Raw genomic sequence first — 17,889 nt, 5'->3', positions numbered from 1 at the left:
AACCTTGTTAATTGTTATGATTTTCCTGTATAAATCGTTGGTTGTTACGATAAAAAATGTAGGTTAAATATCATATAGGAGACACACACAGTAATATTTGAGAAGAGAAATGAAGTGTGCAATAACTGTTTAAACAAAATTAGACAGGTGCAGAAATTTGGGCACTGATGTCAATTTATTGTTTCCAAAAGCTTTAGAACTAATTATTGGAACTCAAATTGGCTTGGTAAGCTCAGTGACCCCTGACCTACATACACAGGTGAATCCAATTATAAAAAAGTGTATTTACGGGGGTCAGTTGTAAGTTTCCCTTCTCTTTTAATTTACTCTGATGAGTAGCAACATGGGGGTCTCAAAACAACTCTCAAATTACCTGAAAACAAAGATTGTTCACCATCATGGTTTAGGGGAAGGATACAGAGAGCCGTCTCAGAGATTTCAACTGTCTGTATCCACAGTTAGGAACATACTGGGAAAATGGAAAACCACTGGCTCAGTTCAAGTTAAGGCTCAAAGTGGCAGACCAAGAAAAATTTTGGATAAACAAAAGTGACAAATGGTGAGAACAGTCAGAGTCAACCCACAGACCAGCACCAAAGACCTACAACATCATCTTGCTGCAGATGGAGTCACTGTGCATCGTTCAACCATTTGGTGCACTTTACACATGGAGATGCTGAATGCGAGAGTGATGCAGAGGAAGCCTTTACTTTACCCACAGCTCAAACAGAACCACTTGAGGTATGCTAAAGCACATTTGGATAAGCCAGCTTCATTTTGGAATAAGGTGCTGTGGACTGATGAAACTAAAATTAAGTTATTTGTGCATAACAAGGGGCGTTATGCATGGAGGAAAAACAACACAGTATTCCAAGAAAAACATCTGCTACCTACAGAAAAATATGGTGGTGGTTCCATCATGCTATGGGGCTGTGTGGCCAGTGCAGGGACTGGGAATCTTGTCAAAATTGAGGGATGCATGGATTCCACTCAGTATCAGCAGATTCTGGTGACCAATGTCTAGGAATCAGTGACAAAGCTAAAGCTGCGCCGGGGCTGGATCTTTCCACAAAACAACGACCCCAAACACTGTTCAAAATCCACTAAGGCATTCATGCAGAGGAACAAGTACAACGTTCTGGAATGGCCATCTCAATCCCCAGACCTGAATATAATTGAAAATCTGTGGTGTGAGTTAAAGAAAGCTGTCCATGCTCAGAAGCCATCAAACCTATATGAACTAGAGATGTTTTGTAAAGAGGAATGGTCCAAAATACCTTCAACCAGAATCCAGACTATCATTGGAACCTACAGGAAGTGTTTAGAGGCTGTAATTTCTGCAAAAGGAGGATCTACTAAATACTGATTTTATTTCTTTTTTGTGGTGCCCAAATTTATGCACCTGCCTAATTTTGTTTAAACAAAAAATTGTGACACTATATAAATAAGGCAGGCATAGAGTAGTCAAAATCTAGGCAGAGGTCGGTGCAGGCGGTAGGCAGAGAGTAGTCAAAATCCAGGCAGAGGTTGGTACAGGCAGCAGGCAGAGAGTAGTCAAAATCCAGGAAGAGGTCAGTGCAGGCAGAAAGAGTAGTCAAAATCCAGGCAGAGGTCGATGCAGGCGGTAGGCAGAGAGTAGTTAAAATCCAGGCCAAGGTCGGCACAGGCAGCAGAATATATATAATAAATATATATGTATATATACACGTATGGCTCACTTCTTTTTCCTCGCCTAAAAAAAGTTCAGGTCCGCCTTAAAATTAGCCCGCCCCCGCCGACGTCACGCTTCCACCGCCGCACTGATTGGCCGCCGGGTCCCCGGAAGAATAGCGGGGACATGGGGATCCCGGCGGCCGAAAACAAATGCAGGTAGCCGGGGGAGAAGCCTGGGTCCCGCTGTGCAGCGCTGATCATGCGCGGCAACCAGAAAATGTGCGCACGCAGCTGTTTTTGCCAGCCTGACCTAAGCACGGGCTTACTGCTTTCAGCTTACAAAGCGGAGCCCCTGCTCAGGTTGGGATCGGAATTACCGCCACGGTGGTTAAAGGCAATCTGCAGTAAAAATAAACTAATAAACAAATAATGCATTGTATGTGTAGTACAGCTAAGAAATACAGCATTAGTAGCACAGAAACAAGTCTCATATTGTTTCCAGTACAGGAAGAGTTAAAAAGAACTTCAGTTTTTATTTATCTATGCAAAAGTGCTTCTCTGACCCAACTTTGGATGGAGACAGTCCTATTTTCTGTAGCACTTATACATCAAAGAAACAGACAGATTTAGATAAGAGTTTACTGCAGGAGAGTTCAAAGTATCATTAGCTCTGCTCTGTTTCATAATTTAAAATACAAAGTGTAGTTTGTAATTGCAAATATGAGAGAATGATGCAATGTTATATAAAAAAAAAGCTATATAACTGAAAATAAAAATATGAGACTTTTCTTGCTACTAATGTTCTATTCATTTTCTGTACTACACATACAATTCATTACATCATAAGGTTTTTTTTTTGCTTCCGTGTCACTTTAACTACCTCTGTGGATTTCCACAGAACATGCACTGTCGGTGGTACTCGAGGACTGGGTTGGAAAGTCCTGCTCTAAACAAGAGTGAGCGGATTGTTCTCACACTTAGACCACCCGCAGAAACTCCATCATGTGCTGCCCTGTCATCCCTCCTCCCGTCTCCATAGAGACAGTATGTGTTGCTCAGCTATACACAAACGACATTTCTGTATGGTGCTCATAGCCCACAGTGTCACCTAAGGCCCCGTTCACATTGCACGCGTTGCCGTCCGGATTTCGGCAACACGTGCAGGAGGCCGACACGTACGAAATCAGAAAGAGCATAGACTACACTGTCTGATGTTCACACTGCATGCATTTCGTACCAGTGCGGACCGGGAACGCATGCTGCACGCATTTTTTATCAAAACGCGTGGCTGACCCATTCACTTTCAGTGAATGAGATCAGCCACGCAACACATAGAAAAGCAGATGGCGTGCGTTCGTACACGCTGCGTTCCGAACGCACGGCCATCTGCGTTTCATGATGTGAACGTGGCCTAAGGATCAATGCTTATGGAGGACACTAATTTATGTTGTATACACACCTTCAATTTTACTTAATTTGTGAGACTTGACAACATGTCTGTGCATAGTTAATTCGACCAGATTAGGTTGTTTTGAGTCTAATTTGTGAACGCATGAATAAAAAGAATTAAAGGAATGTAATCAGCCAATATGGAAATACATAAAGCCAAGAGATTGGGGTTTGATTCTCTGAGGCAATTACAATACTAAAAGGGGCAGAAAAAAGGCACAATCCATTTACAAAATTAATTTTTCAGTTTTGTGTCCATCACTATTTACAAGCTTATAATTTAAAAAATGGTCGTAATATACACTCTTCACATGCATATTTAAAACGTTAAGACCCTTAGGTAACTATTTATAGTTTTTTTTGTTTTAAATTGTAATTTATTTTTTCATAAAAAAATGTATTTAGGTAATTTTTGGTGTGGGAAATAAACAGTTCATTTTAAATGTAATGTGTGTTTCTTGTACAAAAAAAAATGTATGTAGATGAGTTTGTTTGTTTTTTTCCAGTCCTCCTAGCTTCCCGGAAGCATATAGAGGATGGAAACTTTTTTTTTTTCAGAAAGACCGCGGCCTCTGATGAGAAGCTGTCGGTTTTTCTGCTGGGGACTCGGATCAATTAACGGGAACCATGTTCCCATTGATTGATCCCTGGGCTGTCGGGGGGCGGCTCGGGGGCACGGGCTCACCCGTGATCGCCCATGGGAGTGTGCCGAAGCACGCATCAGCATGGCAGCAACCGCCTGGACGTGAGGATGACGTCCAGGCGGCATAAATGGTTAAAAGGAGCAAACGTGATACTCTCCTCCCAAGTAAACACTACCACATTGATGTAATACAGTAGTATCCCTTTATAGTAGATGCCAAAAGACCAGGCAAAGTAGTTTACTATATCAGAAGTTTATTATATTATAAATTGTCATAATCAACCATATAAAGTATACTATAGTACTGTATCTCAATACATTCAACAGTTGGGAGTTATTTTTTCTTTGTAATGCTTCATCAAGGGAGCACAGACTAGCTAGATCAAAATGCACAGTGCTCGATATGGAGGGATTTGCATGTAACAGCTTGCACAGGAAGCATAGGTCTCACCAGTTAATGCAGATACAAAATTTATAGTGGGCTCCTCTGTCCACATTTCTGCAGCCTGAATGATACTATAGTGTCGCAGCCATGCACAAACAGGTCACAGATTTCATTCCTGAGTAATCTGGCAGCAGCTTACACAGGAAGCATACTGTAGGTCTCACCGTTTGGTCTTTTTCAGGTAATTCACACAGGCCCAGAGTAGTGTACAAATAGCGAGCAGGCTACAAATGGCTTCCACTCCGCCCACTGTCCACGGCTCGTGAGTCTCCGACTGACGCATGCGCCTGCCCACTTTCTACTATAGCCCCCCCCCCCGAAAATTGTATACTTATCTAACAGTCATTTTCCTTTCCTGATGCATCCAAGGCAGCACAAATGGGTAGTGGCCCTGACCCCATCTACCTCACAGGACCTCAGTCAACATACCGTCCGAGCAGCTGATCTGTAAATTACAGCCACTCGTATATTGCCGATTGGGCATTTAAAGAGCCTGCAGAGGATGTCAGCAGAGCCGCTTGATTGCTCCGCCTACTTCCGCATCATGCGGCCGTTTCCTCTCTAATCCTGGCCAGAATTCGCCCTATCTCCCCCCCCTCCTCGGATGAAGCGGAGATGGGGGTGGAGATACAGTCACAGGAAGCTGCTGCCAAGTCAGGCCCTGGAGCGTATGTGAGCAGAGCAGCATTCCAGCACATTCCCAGAAGTACCAGTATACTGCCAGAGAAGATTGCAGCCAATGAAAGGTAACGTTAGAAAGGACACCCACCGACATGTACCCTTTTAGAATGTATAAACATAACTTAGGAGGTAGATATATATGCAGCGGGAACATTTAGCATCCACCTCAGCTGCTCCACTCCATGTCACAGACCTCCAAGGCCAGCAGAATGGGGTACACATACAGACTTTTTTAAAGCCTGTGGGTGGCTTCGCTTCAGGGGAGGCCTCCTGAGTAGAAAATGCTACATGATGCAGCCAAATAGGGGGGGGGGGGGGGGAAATAAAAATATATACAGGTGAACCTATCTCAGGCCCATGAGGTAAGGACAGAAAAAAAAGACATGAAACTATGGAAGGAGCTCAAATTTATAACTAAGGTCCTGTGAGGCAGTGGGGGCGGGGCCACTACCCCTTTGTGTTGCCATGGAGGCAAAGGAAACAGGGTTACTATAACAGAAGCTCTATTATATCCAGTTTACTATACCAGATGTTACTCCCATATACTTATAATGGTGCTTGGCCAGGACCTGGACATTGAGTTTACTATACCCCACGTTTTACTATATCAGAGTTTTGTATAACGAGATTATACTGTACATAACCCCATTTAGTGAGGCAGGTGCATCACACTGCAGGGCGCAGATACTGGTAGGCATGTATTGTGATTTTGAAGGTACTGGAAAATATATCAGGAATAAGATAGTAAATAAAGCAGAAATTACATAAAAACTAACCTTTGCAATGCTTCTGTAGTCGGAGAATTTCCAGGTGAAGATCCTGCAACAGTTCCAGCTGTTCTTTCTTCAGGAAAGCAATATTGCGCTCCACGCTTTGGATCTGACGCTCCAAGGACTGTGCCTCCATTACAGCGAGGGCCGACTCCTATAGAAAAGGACAAGTACAGATAAAATGACAGTCTCTCTGTACTTAATGTATTATATAAATCTGCGCCACAGTCCTATATACAGTCACTATAAAGTAAGTCTCCTGTGTGATCGCCGCAGGTGATCCAATCTTTTCAAAACTTTAAGTTATGCACTGCTGTGCTTTCTACCAACATCTGCAATAGAAATTGAGCTCCACATAGAGTAATAAAGCTCACACTGAGACTATGTGTCCAACACACTCATGGTCATGGAAAAAAACCCTTGTGTCACTCTGCATGCACCACAACAAAATCCTATTGCTGCAATGCTCACCAGATATAATCCACGTCAATTTTTCAGGTCATGCGTTTTAGAATCTCAAAGCCTTTGCATCCGCTCACTCGTTACGATGCTAGTCAAGAGTAAGGTATGAAGTTTGGTGTATGTAGACCTTTGGCTGTGAACAGCCTCCCCTCAGTATGTAGGCCTTTGGCTGGCTTCTGCTCCAGACACCACAAGCAATCAACAGCCCAGGTACTTTCCACACTGACCACTGCCACTTTTCATGTATTCTTAGTTCCTCAATGTCACGCCTACACGTTTCCTCTCATCATGTAACTTACAATGGTCATAGTCTGGATGTGCCTCTTCTTTGCAGTATAGCTCCTCTCCTTTGTTTTACTCTAGGCGTTTAGTCCTTCTGGTTATAAGAGCAAGTCTGTGTTAACTTCCTCTTCCCCTACCCTTCCTCCACTCAGAGGGAGGAAGTTGGACACAAACAGACTTGCTCTTAGGCCGTGTGCCTCCTCGTTCATGCTCCCGTAGCCAGACGAGTACTGTGCAGGCGCAGTAGAGATTTTCCCGTACGGCGCCTGCGCAGGTTGCTCCGGCTAAAGGAACACATATTAGGATACACGTGGCCAGGGCGCAATGGAGGTTGACTTACAAGTCGACCTCCATTACGGGGAAAAAAGTGAGCCGTTCCAGGGGAACGGAGGATCGGTCCAGGACTGGGAGAGTACAGGTTGACTGCAGGGGGCTAGTAAAAGCTCCAGGTAAGCGAAACTCTTATTTTTTAACAGTTCCACTTTATAAAAAGAAGGCAGCGGCAGTGCGTTGTGCATACACGGAAGCACACAGCATTTCTTACAATATTCTTCCATATTTCCAAAACAGGTAGTGACCACAAGTAAGCGCCACTTCCTATATGGATCTAATGTGAATTACTAATGTGGTAATCTCCAAAGGCCTGTTTTTGGCGGTGCGGTTCCCGGGCCGCACCACTAACACCAGCCGATAGTCTGAAACCGGCCTCAGGAAAAAACGAACGGGTCACAATTGAGTGTTAGCAAAGGTAACGCGAAGATTCTGATGAAGGAAAATACCATGATATTCTTGAGGGAACCCTGCTCTGCCAAACAGTTGTCTATGGGAAGAAGGATCACCTTTCAATGTGACAATGACAAGAAGCACATAGCAAAACTGACCACACAGTGACTAAAGGAGTCTGTCAGAAACCAGACTAAAAACCTATTGACAAATCTGTGGTAAAACTTGGAAGACTACAGTCCAATGTTCACCATCCAATCTTACTAAAAGTGGCCACACACGATACAATAAAATAATCTGATTTTACAGCAATTTGATAAAAACGATAATTTCTACCAAAAAATCTAAAGGCTTTTTTTTAAGGTGGTGACATACGATACAATAAAATTATCTAATTTGAAACTATCGGTTGTCCCAAAAAATCGAAAAAGTTTTTTTTTTTTTTTTTAATTACAGCAAGAAATCCAATCGTATTTCCCATTTTTTTCTATAGGAGTCGATTGGGTGTGGTGGATTTTTCTGATCAAATTGAATGGTGTAGGGTAGATTTAAACCAAACCAGAGTTTTCAATCTTTCTTTTTATAATTGGTGAATAACTGAACACATGCGTGGTACATTGATCCGATTTTTTAAAGAGAGCCCGAGGTGGGCTAAAAAATAAATAAATTATGCTACCTGATCCCAGGGCCGGCCCTAGACTTTTTGCCGCCTGAGGCAAATTTTTTAAAAATTTATGATCAATTGTTTGCATGATTGCATGGTGTGTGGTAGATTAACAATGGCTAGATTTTTCAAATGTTACAATAAATCAGAAAAATTGATTGTAAATCTTGAATTGAAAAGAAATGTAAAAAAAATTGTATGGTGCGTGGCCCCCTTCAGCCTCATCAGTTCTATGAGGAAGACTGAGGAAATTTTGCACAGTCTACATGTGTAAAGTTGATTGAGAGAACAGACTCCAGAATGTAATTACAGCAAAAGCTTTTTCCTCAAAGTAATTACATGGGGGCATGAGATACTTTACCTCACCGATCGCACTGATTCTGTTTTTTATGCGAACTGTTGCTGCTATATCTTTCACTTGGCTGCAAGGTGGAAAAACAGCTGAGAATGAAATGTATTGTCTCTCTGTGTGTCTTCAATTCAGGCTCCAAAGCTAAAAAAAAGTGTAATATTTTAATGTAGTGGTGGTTCTTATGACCACTGTATCGTTACCAAGGCAATACGAGCGTTACTAGGGTTATATTATGCAACTTGCATACAGCTTGTCACACTAGCAATGCTTGCATTACTCTAACAACAGGGGTAACGCTAATTTAAAATTACGCAAGGTGCACTACCTTGTCAGTGTAACTTCAAAACTGCAATTTCTGCGTACAGGGACTTTACCGGAGCCTACTGCATATGGCCCAGAGAAAAAGGAAGTGAGGTAGAATCTCTGCAGTGGTGACAAGATGGCAAATTAGTTCAGCCAGGTGGTGATTGTGGCCAGATTTGCTCTATGACAGGGTACCCATGTTTAAGATAGGGTCTCTAACTAAGAGAGGGAAGGAGTTATGAATGTAGTGGGAGCCACCTGAGGGCCCCATGATCTGTAGATATGCCCTTGCATGTTACGTACTGTAACCAACATCCCTAGTCAGATGGATTCCAGCCAATTTAGCCAAACAATGTGTAATTTCTAACTTCAGGCTATTGTAAAGAGGTCAGTAAGCAAGACCCTATCACTGCAACGCACATATTACCCAACACTTACATGGGCAGTATCTAACAAATGGCAAATGCTTAAAGCAACACTGAAGCAACCTAAAGAAAATAAATATATAGTCACCTATGTAGAGGGAGGATCTGGATCCCATGGAGCCTTCCTGGTCCTCTTTCCGTGCCGTGGTTCTAGCGGTGTCCCCCCACTCAAACTCACTGAAGCCCAGCATTTCCTCTTTGTTCCAAAATATTATTTACAGCACAAAATCTACTACCAAATGCAGAACAGCATTCAAACAGCATACTACCACAAGCAGAACAGACAGCACTTGAACAGTTAAACAGCACTTTGTTCTGCAGTGGAAAGCCCCTGAACGTTTCTGTCCGCATCTGAAGAGGTGATAATATTATCTTTTGTTTACACTCCTCTGTTCTCTGCTGCTACAATTAGTATACACCCAGCAGCATGCTAAAATGAAATTGCAATGAGCTGAGAAGCAGAGAGAGGTGAGAAATCATCACTAGATAGAGATTAATAAATAAATACAGCAGCTATGCAATGTTTGTGTTTGTTAAGCAACTGCCAAGACAAATTCCTTGTAGGTGCAAACTTACTTGGCGAAAATAAATTGATTCTGATTCTGATTCTGAAATGCAATGGCAGCTTTCAGAGCAGATAACCAGTACTTTGGGAACAAATGTGATAATGGTATGAATAATGAAAAGTAGGAAAACACTGTTTTATTAAATATTATGTCAGAGATTTATCCCACTTAGTTATTTAATTTGCAGGTCAAGTACGTCTTTGGACATCCTTGGGCAGCCTCCGGAAGTACTCGTGTTTCCGAGTACTTACAAAAATATGTGGGTCCGTACTGCGCACAAGCGACTCCACATCTGCAGTACGGAAGTGTCTATTTTTGGAAACACTAAGGGATACCAGTGCTTTCAAAGCCTTCCGAGGACTCTGAAGATGCCTAATTTGAAAAGGCTCAGCGGGGGAATGAGGACACAGAGAGAGGACCAGGAAGGCTCTATGGGAGAGCCTAGGTGAGAGCTCTATGGGAGGGACTTCCCTGTACTTAGGTGAGTATCTATTTTTTTTTTAAGTTGATCCAGGGTTGCTTTAAAAGGGAAGATATTAAGCATGTTTATTGCTGTGACTCTATTATATGTTGAGCTGCTGTTTTTACATGAGTTCCATTCCGCTTTTCCAAACAGATGCGGTTCTCGTCAATGTGACCCCATCAGCCTGGGTTGAGCGCAGAGATCATCTGAAGCCGTACTCACTTATTCATGTGAGAACAAAAAACAAGCTTCTGGTTGAACAATATGGAGCAGAGATCTATTTCTGGATATGCAGCAGAAACTGCGCCTTTCAGGAAGTCACTTAATGATACTACTCAAGCTCGCCTTAAATTTGGTTCCAGCTCAAGAGAAAATCAATAGGATGCTGCCCATTCAAGCAGAAAAAGAGGGAAGTGTTGACTCCCTGGCAATCAAGGCAGGAGCACAAAACCAGCAATGAAATCCTAAAATAATGGACAAATAGCACTTTTACAAATGACCATTTTCCTTCCCTTTTTGAGGCAACATGTCATAACAACTGTAAACTGTTTCTTATTATTATTATCATCGCTCTTTCCCTCCCTAAACGTATGCATGGTGTACATCTATAATAACAGAACTATTATTATCTGCACTTCAGTAACATCTGACACTTGGGGCTTGCCATTTACAACAACCAATCAGCAATGAGCTTCTATTATTTAAAGTGTGACTCCGGACACTGAAATAGGACGGTGCAGCTTTCCACATTGCCAGGCCTGAAATTCAATGGCCTATTAATATTATACATTCATTTGTAAAATTGCTGCAGGAGTGTCCCCTGTACTCTTTTCTTCTCCTGGTTCTTTTTTTTTTTTTAGCAGAGTGTGAACGATGTATCTCTAGATTAACCTGTTTGCTTGTCTAAACAATTATTTATTTATTTTACATTTATGTAGCGCTGACATCTTCTGTCAGCCTCTCACTGATCAACCCGACTGTTTATCTGAATGTAAACAGTTACACACTGGGGCACATGGGGGACAGAAGGGGGTACATGGGGACAGAAGGGGGGCACATGGGGGACAGAAGGGGGTACATGGGGGACAGAAGGGGACACATGGGGACAGAAGGGGAGCACATGGGGGACAGAAGGGAGCACATGGGGGACAGAAGGGAGCACATGGGGGACAGTAGGGGGTACATGGGGATAGAAGGGGGTACATGGGGGACAGAAGGGGGTACATGGGGGACAGAAGGGGGCACATGGGGGATATAAGGGGACACATGGGGGACAGAAGGGGGTACATGGTGATAGAAGGGGCACATGGGGGACAGAAGGGGGTACATGGGGCAGTGTTCTCCCAAGAATTTTTTTTCCAGCCAGGTGGCATGAAATAGTAGCCGGGTGGCATGAAAAAGTAGCCGGGTGGGGCAGTTGAAAATGCAGGGCAACTGTGCTTACAGCATAGGAGGTGAGCCGATGACAGCCGTGTGGTCAAAAAATCGACCCTGGGGAGAACACTGTGGGGGATAGAAGGGGCACATGGGAGACAGAATGGGGAATATGGGGGACAGATGAGCACACAATAATTGGGGAGAACATAGTATATTTTTTCCCTGGTTTTTACCTTCTAAACCTAGGTGTCTACAGTACTTTTTTCCCTCTTAGGCCCCTTTTATCAGTTGCTATCAGTTAAAACTGAAAAAAAAACTGATTTTCAAAGTAATGCCCATGTTTTCCTATGGCTCCATTCACCCTATACATGTTTTAACTGAAATCTTTTTCATAATACACTGCTATGGAAAAAACGCATACCAATGCATACTAACTCCTACTAATGCACACCATCGCATTAAGTGTAAAAGGACCCTAAAGGTGGCTATATACGTAACGATTTTTCCTCCGGAGTCATTCATGCATGTGTGGCTTCTTTAAAGAGAAACTCCAACCTAGAATTGAACTTTATCCCAATCAGTAGCTGATACCCCCTTTTACATGAGGAATATAATGCTTTTCACAAACAGACCATCAGGGGGCGCTGTATGACTGATTTTCTGCTGAAACCCCTCCCACAAGAAGCCCTGGGACCGTGGTACTTTTGGCAGTTTGTTACAATGTAACAAGGCTCACAGACAGGAAATAGCTGTTTACAGCTGTCTCTAACAGCCAAAACAGCTAGGAGCAGCTACATAACCTGCCCACAGTAAAATGTCACCATGTAATAAATGTCAGAATGTAATTCGGGGAGAGGAAAGATTTTACAATGAGCAAACACTGACTAAATCATTTATACATTATTATGGTAAAAAATGAAGCACTTTTTTTACTACATTATTTTCACTGGAGTTCCTCTTTAAGGTATTAAAAACGGTTGCCAGTAATCAGGCGCCTCCGTGCACTGAATAGTACCGACTTTGGATCATTAGGCACCAAAATGTACTTTGTTTGCTGCATATCGCAGCCATTATAAAAGCTGAGATTTGCGGCAAAGAGGGTAAATTTCGGCATCTGGAGGTGTCCGATAGCAGCTGCCGTGTGCCCAAATTTCCTTTCTTTGCCTCTACTCTCAGCTTTTATAATAGGCGCCGACGGCGGCGGCGGTTTTCCGAAAGGGCTCCTGCACCCTTTTCTCCTGCTTTGGGGTGGATCAACAATGACATGGTGCACAATGTAGTGGGAGGGGTAAGGAGGGGTACATTGGGCTCGACCTGCGCTTGGCTGAGAAGATTCAGCACTCCAGATCTCTTGGCAACAGATCATGGAGGATCAGGGGTCATACATATCTTTTTTTTAAATTCTGGAATCTACTCTGTTTACTCGCACCGGGAAAGGGATCAGAGGTAGAGAGAACTGAGAATCGGCCCATACACTTCAGCAAGCACTACAGCTCTGTATAGCTGCAGTGAGCAATAACTTAGGATCTCCTTCCCCTGTCTGCATATCTCAGCTCATAGAAAGCAAGTCTTTAGTGCTGCTTATAGGGTTCCCTATATAGCTTCAGCATGATGAATAGATATAGCGTTAGATCGGTTCATTCGTTTTCTATCCAGCATGATTACAAAGTGCGTCACAGAGTCGGCCCCCTCTACTGTGAAGACATCAAAGCAGAGACGGAACTGCTTCTGAGCTAGAATAACACCCATTTTATAGTTAGCAAGTGATCTAGAAACACTGCCTGATCAGATGAAATATAGTATCACAAATTACAGCTGCCATCAAAGCTACCTTATTAACATGTTTGAAAGACAACAGAGACTGAATACTATTAGAATCATGTGAATCGTTTCTGAAGAGTGCAGAGAAAACTTCATGTTTAATTCATTCCACTCAATATTTAACCTGTGTCATTTAACAGGAAGGTTGTCCTACGCAGAGGATGCTGACTAGGGATTCTCAGAAAAAGGATGACACACACTATAGTGTTTTGCTGTAAAAATCAGGCGGTCTATTCTAATTCAAGAAATAGCAAACAACTTAGAAAATCTAACATTCTTGATTTTATGTAACCTTATAAGGTTTCTGGTTGAGCTTAATGGACTTACATACTTGGTTGAATTGAAAAAAAGACTTAACTATGGCGTTAATTAAATAAGCACAACTTAATTGTAGCGCGCCCACGCTGCGTGTGCTGCTGACAGCGTATCGTGCGCTCCGTAGCAACAGCCGATCCTTGTAAGTGCCACGCGATAGGGACGTATTGCGAACGCGATATTTCACTAGTGCAACCGCTACTATGCTAAGTTGTTGATTAACATAGTAGCAGCTGTGAAAGTGAACTATCGCGGTCGCGCTATGTAGCTATCACCCGGCATTTACAAGGATCGGCCATTCCCAAGGATCGCACGTTGCACTGCCAGTAGTGTGGGTAGCGTGCATGCGCTACAATTAGTTTATGCTGATTTCATTAACGCGCGCTGTAAGATTTAACTTGCGCTGTTTAAGCCCGATATGCGTAATGAATAAACCTCTATGACTTGAGCACATATTCTGTTATTTTGTAAATATTTAGGACGAATATACTTAAACAACTGAACTGCCCTTTTATCCCCCAGTTCAGCTGCCAATCTGCCAACATACGTGATGTGTAAAATTGCTAATTAACGGTACAATTTCGTGGCAGATTGATCATTTTCTGTTCACCCCGGTTATTGATCGGAAACGTTCAGCCATACCCATTAACGGCCAAATTCTAGCTTGCCAATTGTGGTCACTGTTGCCTGCTGAAATGTACATGCAGGGGTGTACCCACCTCCACCACATGTACCTCCAGGAGGCAATCAGCACTGCGGAGCAGATGACAGGTGGTAGATGCACCAACTAGCTGTGTGAAGGAGTTGGGAACTAAGCAAAAGAGTGTCAAACTGTGGCTTATATTATGGACAAACCATGTGCAGATAAAGTATAGATCACTAGTACAGTGAAGAAAAGAGAGACCTGATAATCATACAGTATGCATCTCCCTATAAAAAATAAGAAAATAAACTTTTATCTAAGACAGTGGAGGGCTTGGAAAACAAACTTTTTAAAATCCCAGCTCAGGAATGACATTATTTGTGGATAGCATGAAAAGGAATTTAGGTTTTTATTGCTGTCTGGTTTGATTCCCCTTCCATAACAACAATGAAAACTTGACAGTGGTTCTAACTTTTCACCACAACGCAGAAATTATTTATTTTATGTATTTATTTTGCTTTCTTTGTGCCAGTTGGATAGGCCTATTCACTCTCTTGTCAAAAGAGGAAGTGAAAGAAATTCTTCCAGGCAGGGAAAAAGACAGTAATAAAATCCAAAAGAGGTTGAACACCTTAAACCACAGCACTTAGGCCTCTTTCACAGTGCGACGTTAAAGTCGCACGTTAAAACAACATTTAACGCAGAATAACTCACTGCAATGAAAAATCAATGCACTGTTCACAGTGCACACGTTGCGTTTGTGTCTAACGCTGCATGTTAATGTGTGTGTGCAATAATAGTTACAATTGTCATAGCGCACATGTGCAGTAGCGGGTCTCCGCTCAGGCGGAAAAAGAGTATGATCGAGTCCACTCTACTGCGCCCGTGCATACGGCTGACGCCTGCACAGTAGAGCGGACCCGATCGAGCTCGGCTGTTTTTGCCGGAGCCCGAGTGGAGAGCCGCAACTGCACGTGAACATGACAACAAGCAGCCAACCAAGAGTTTTTCAGGGGGTCCCAGCACTAGATCCCCTCTACTGAGGAGGAAGTCTCTTTACTACCTAGAGGCTTCCTTCTCCAGAGGTAGGTATCCCCTAGCGGCCCTTTTTTGTTACATATTCTGTTTAGATAAATGATTACAAGTAGTATTTTTTTTTCTAACAATGAAAACCTGCTGCTTCTGGATTTGACATATATAGAACCAGATTGTGATGACTTTATTAAAGTTTGTAACATTTCCTAGGTATTCATTATTTTTAAAAGGCAATAAAGCATTTGGCTGGGTACAGTGCTTGGATATTTACCCTGATCAGACAAAACATTATACTTTCCAGCCTAATGTCGTGTAAAGGTGCCTATTAATGGTGCAATATTTTCATCAGATGCGATCTCTCGACGCGATATTTACAAACAAATTGTACAGAAAACAGTGCAGTGCTTGGTGAAAATTGATGTGAAACAATTCTTTGGTCGATTATAACTTAAAATTCTGAAGAGAGAAAATCCCCTTATCGACTGGTTTATGGAAAAAATCAATAATTATTTTACAATGAATTACAATCATAAAAAGTGTGTCGAAAGATCGCATCTGATGAAAAAATTGTTCCGTTAATGGGCACCATAAGCCTAACCGGTGCTACCCTAACAGTTGTGACCCATCAGGACATGGACTGCACAAGTCCTTTGATGGTGTCCGGTGGTTTCTGCAACCAAGGCGTAAGCAGCCGATCCTCCAGGTACATGGTCTGCAACAATCTTTAGGTAAGTGGTACGTTCTAAAACAACAACCGCATAATCCCATGGTGGGCACTTTCAGCAAAGGACATGGGTCAGCCTGGGCACTGTGACTGCTTTGCAGCTACGCATCCACTTATGCAGCAAACTATGGTGCACTGTGAGTTCTGACACCTTTCTTTCAACGTCAGAAGAAAGTTTTTCAGCAACATATGCTACAGTAGCTGTTCTTTGGCATCAGACGTAATGCCCTTGTGCCAAATACATGTTAATGCCCTTGTTCCAAACACACATTAATGCCCATGACCCTGTTGGCGATTCACCGGTTGTCCTTCATGGGACCAGTTTGTTAGTTACTAACCTCCATATAACAGAGAAAATCCCCAAGCCTTGCTGTTTTTGGAGATGCTCTGACCCCAGACATCTAACCATCAGGATGTTACAGTGCCTAGTACTTGCCCATCCTTCCTGCTTCCAACAAATCACCTTCAAGAACTGGACAGTTCACTTGCTGCACCCCATTCCTTGACATATCCCAATGAAAAGGGATTCTTGTATCAATACGATTCAGAGCAGTCAGTGAGACTTATGGAAGTGCATCACTCATCACAACAGAGATCAGCACCATGGACACATCACATGATCCATGACAGGGAACTTTGAAAAAGTGACGGTGCTGATAAAAAGGGACACAGCTAAATATTAACCCAAGCAATGACCCATCACATCAACCCCTGGCACATTCCTGCAGCTCATCAGAGAGGAAGGAGCCCACCCCACTCATTACAGAGAGCCCGGAATAATCAATTGTTTGCATGCAATAGGCACAGCCATCTTACCTGCACAGAAGGAGAACGTCAGGAGGACTTGTCTGCAGTCACCTCATCAGGGCTGCTCAGCAGTAATCTATAGGCTGCTCCGGGACTGATGCAGTGAGGAGGAGAGCTCATGTAAACAATGCACAGCAGGACACATGATCCCTCCTATCCCCGCTCAGTCCTTGGTGTCTCTCCCTTGCAAGATGCTGCAGGCCTCCCCCTATAGAACGAGGCATCAGGCCAAGAGGCTGGGCAGAGGGTGAGGCGTAAACAGAACAACGTGACGGGAACTGGCGAGCTGGGCTGGGGGCTCTCCCCTCATCAGTAATAGCAGGAGAAGGGGAGGAGGGTTACACAGCCTCATCACACTGATGAAGTCATCACTGGCACCTCCCAGGGGACTTGCTGTTAGTGCAAGGATGCTGGAGCTGCAGTCATGCCCTTGCTTTGCAGTAAAGGGAATACACGCTTTCATGTTGCTTTCAAGCCACATTATGAGATTGCTTCTCTTTCAGAGCATAGCTTATGATGGTTCCTGTGATTATAAAGACCCCAGGTTCATCTAAATGACAAAAGGAGACCAGTAGCCCAATGGTGCAGAATCATGTAGGATTCAGAAAAGCAAATTGCTTAGGATGTATACATACCTCCCAACATTTTAAAGCTAGGAATCGGGACACTTAGGCCACACCCCTAAGCCCCCCCCCCCCCCCCCCCCCGTCACACTTACCATAGAAAAAAATTGAATTTTTTTTCAATTAATAATATCCCCTAATATTTTTTTATACATATCTCCCCCATATATGATGAGGAGGAGGGTGTCCGTGGGTGGGTGAGGAGGAGGGTGACCGTGGGTGGGTGGGTGAGGAGGAGGGTGCCAATGCAAGAAAAAAATGATCGAGGCGCCAGCCGCGGGTAAGTGGGATGCGGGAATCTGCCTCACCCCCCGTGTCTCCCCCCTGTTTGCAGAGTGCGCAGCTAAGCGGAGCGGGCTGTCAGCTTACCGGTATCCATGGACGCGTACCAGCATCTGGCTTCCTGCTTCCTGTGACGTCACAGGAAGCAGATTGAAGCCGGACATCGGTACGCGTCCATGGATACCGATAAGCTGACAGCCCGCTCCGCTTAGCTGCGCACTCTGCAAACAGGGGGGAGACACAGGGGGGGCAGATTCCAAGGGAGGGAGGGAGGTAGTAATGGGATGCACGCGTCCCGCATCCCACTTACCCGCGGCTGGCGCCTCGATCATTTTTTTTCCACCCTCACTGCCCACTGCTGCCCGGGACTTGGGGGGCTCA

At 43.6% G+C, this 17,889-nt stretch overlaps 1 protein-coding gene across 6 annotated transcripts in view; it reads right to left on the bottom strand.

Moving 5' to 3' along the window:
• CCDC92B (coiled-coil domain containing 92B) overlaps positions 1 to 17,632 on the bottom strand; it is a 97,411-nt gene extending 79,779 nt beyond the window's left edge. The window contains exons 1-2 of one of the 6 annotated variants that reach the window (XM_068270234.1): positions 17,596 to 17,632; positions 5,648 to 5,795 (exon numbers count right to left, since the gene is read on the bottom strand). In XM_068270234.1, coding sequence (XP_068126335.1) covers positions 5,648 to 5,777 — 130 coding nt within the window. In that variant the 5' untranslated portion in view covers positions 5,778 to 5,795; positions 17,596 to 17,632. Of the gene's footprint in view, positions 1 to 5,647; positions 5,798 to 11,482; positions 11,551 to 16,134; positions 16,156 to 16,612; positions 17,176 to 17,595 lie in introns of those variants that run through there. The other 5 variants (XM_068270231.1, XM_068270230.1, XM_068270233.1 and 2 more) reach the window with 5 other exon arrangements.
• Positions 17,633 to 17,889: the final 257 nt, after the last annotated feature.

Source organism: Hyperolius riggenbachi, chromosome 2 (genome assembly GCF_040937935.1).
Source record: "Hyperolius riggenbachi isolate aHypRig1 chromosome 2, aHypRig1.pri, whole genome shotgun sequence".
Taxonomy (NCBI): Eukaryota; Metazoa; Chordata; class Amphibia; order Anura; family Hyperoliidae; genus Hyperolius; species Hyperolius riggenbachi.
This window is presented reverse-complemented; position numbering and strand designations above follow the sequence as displayed.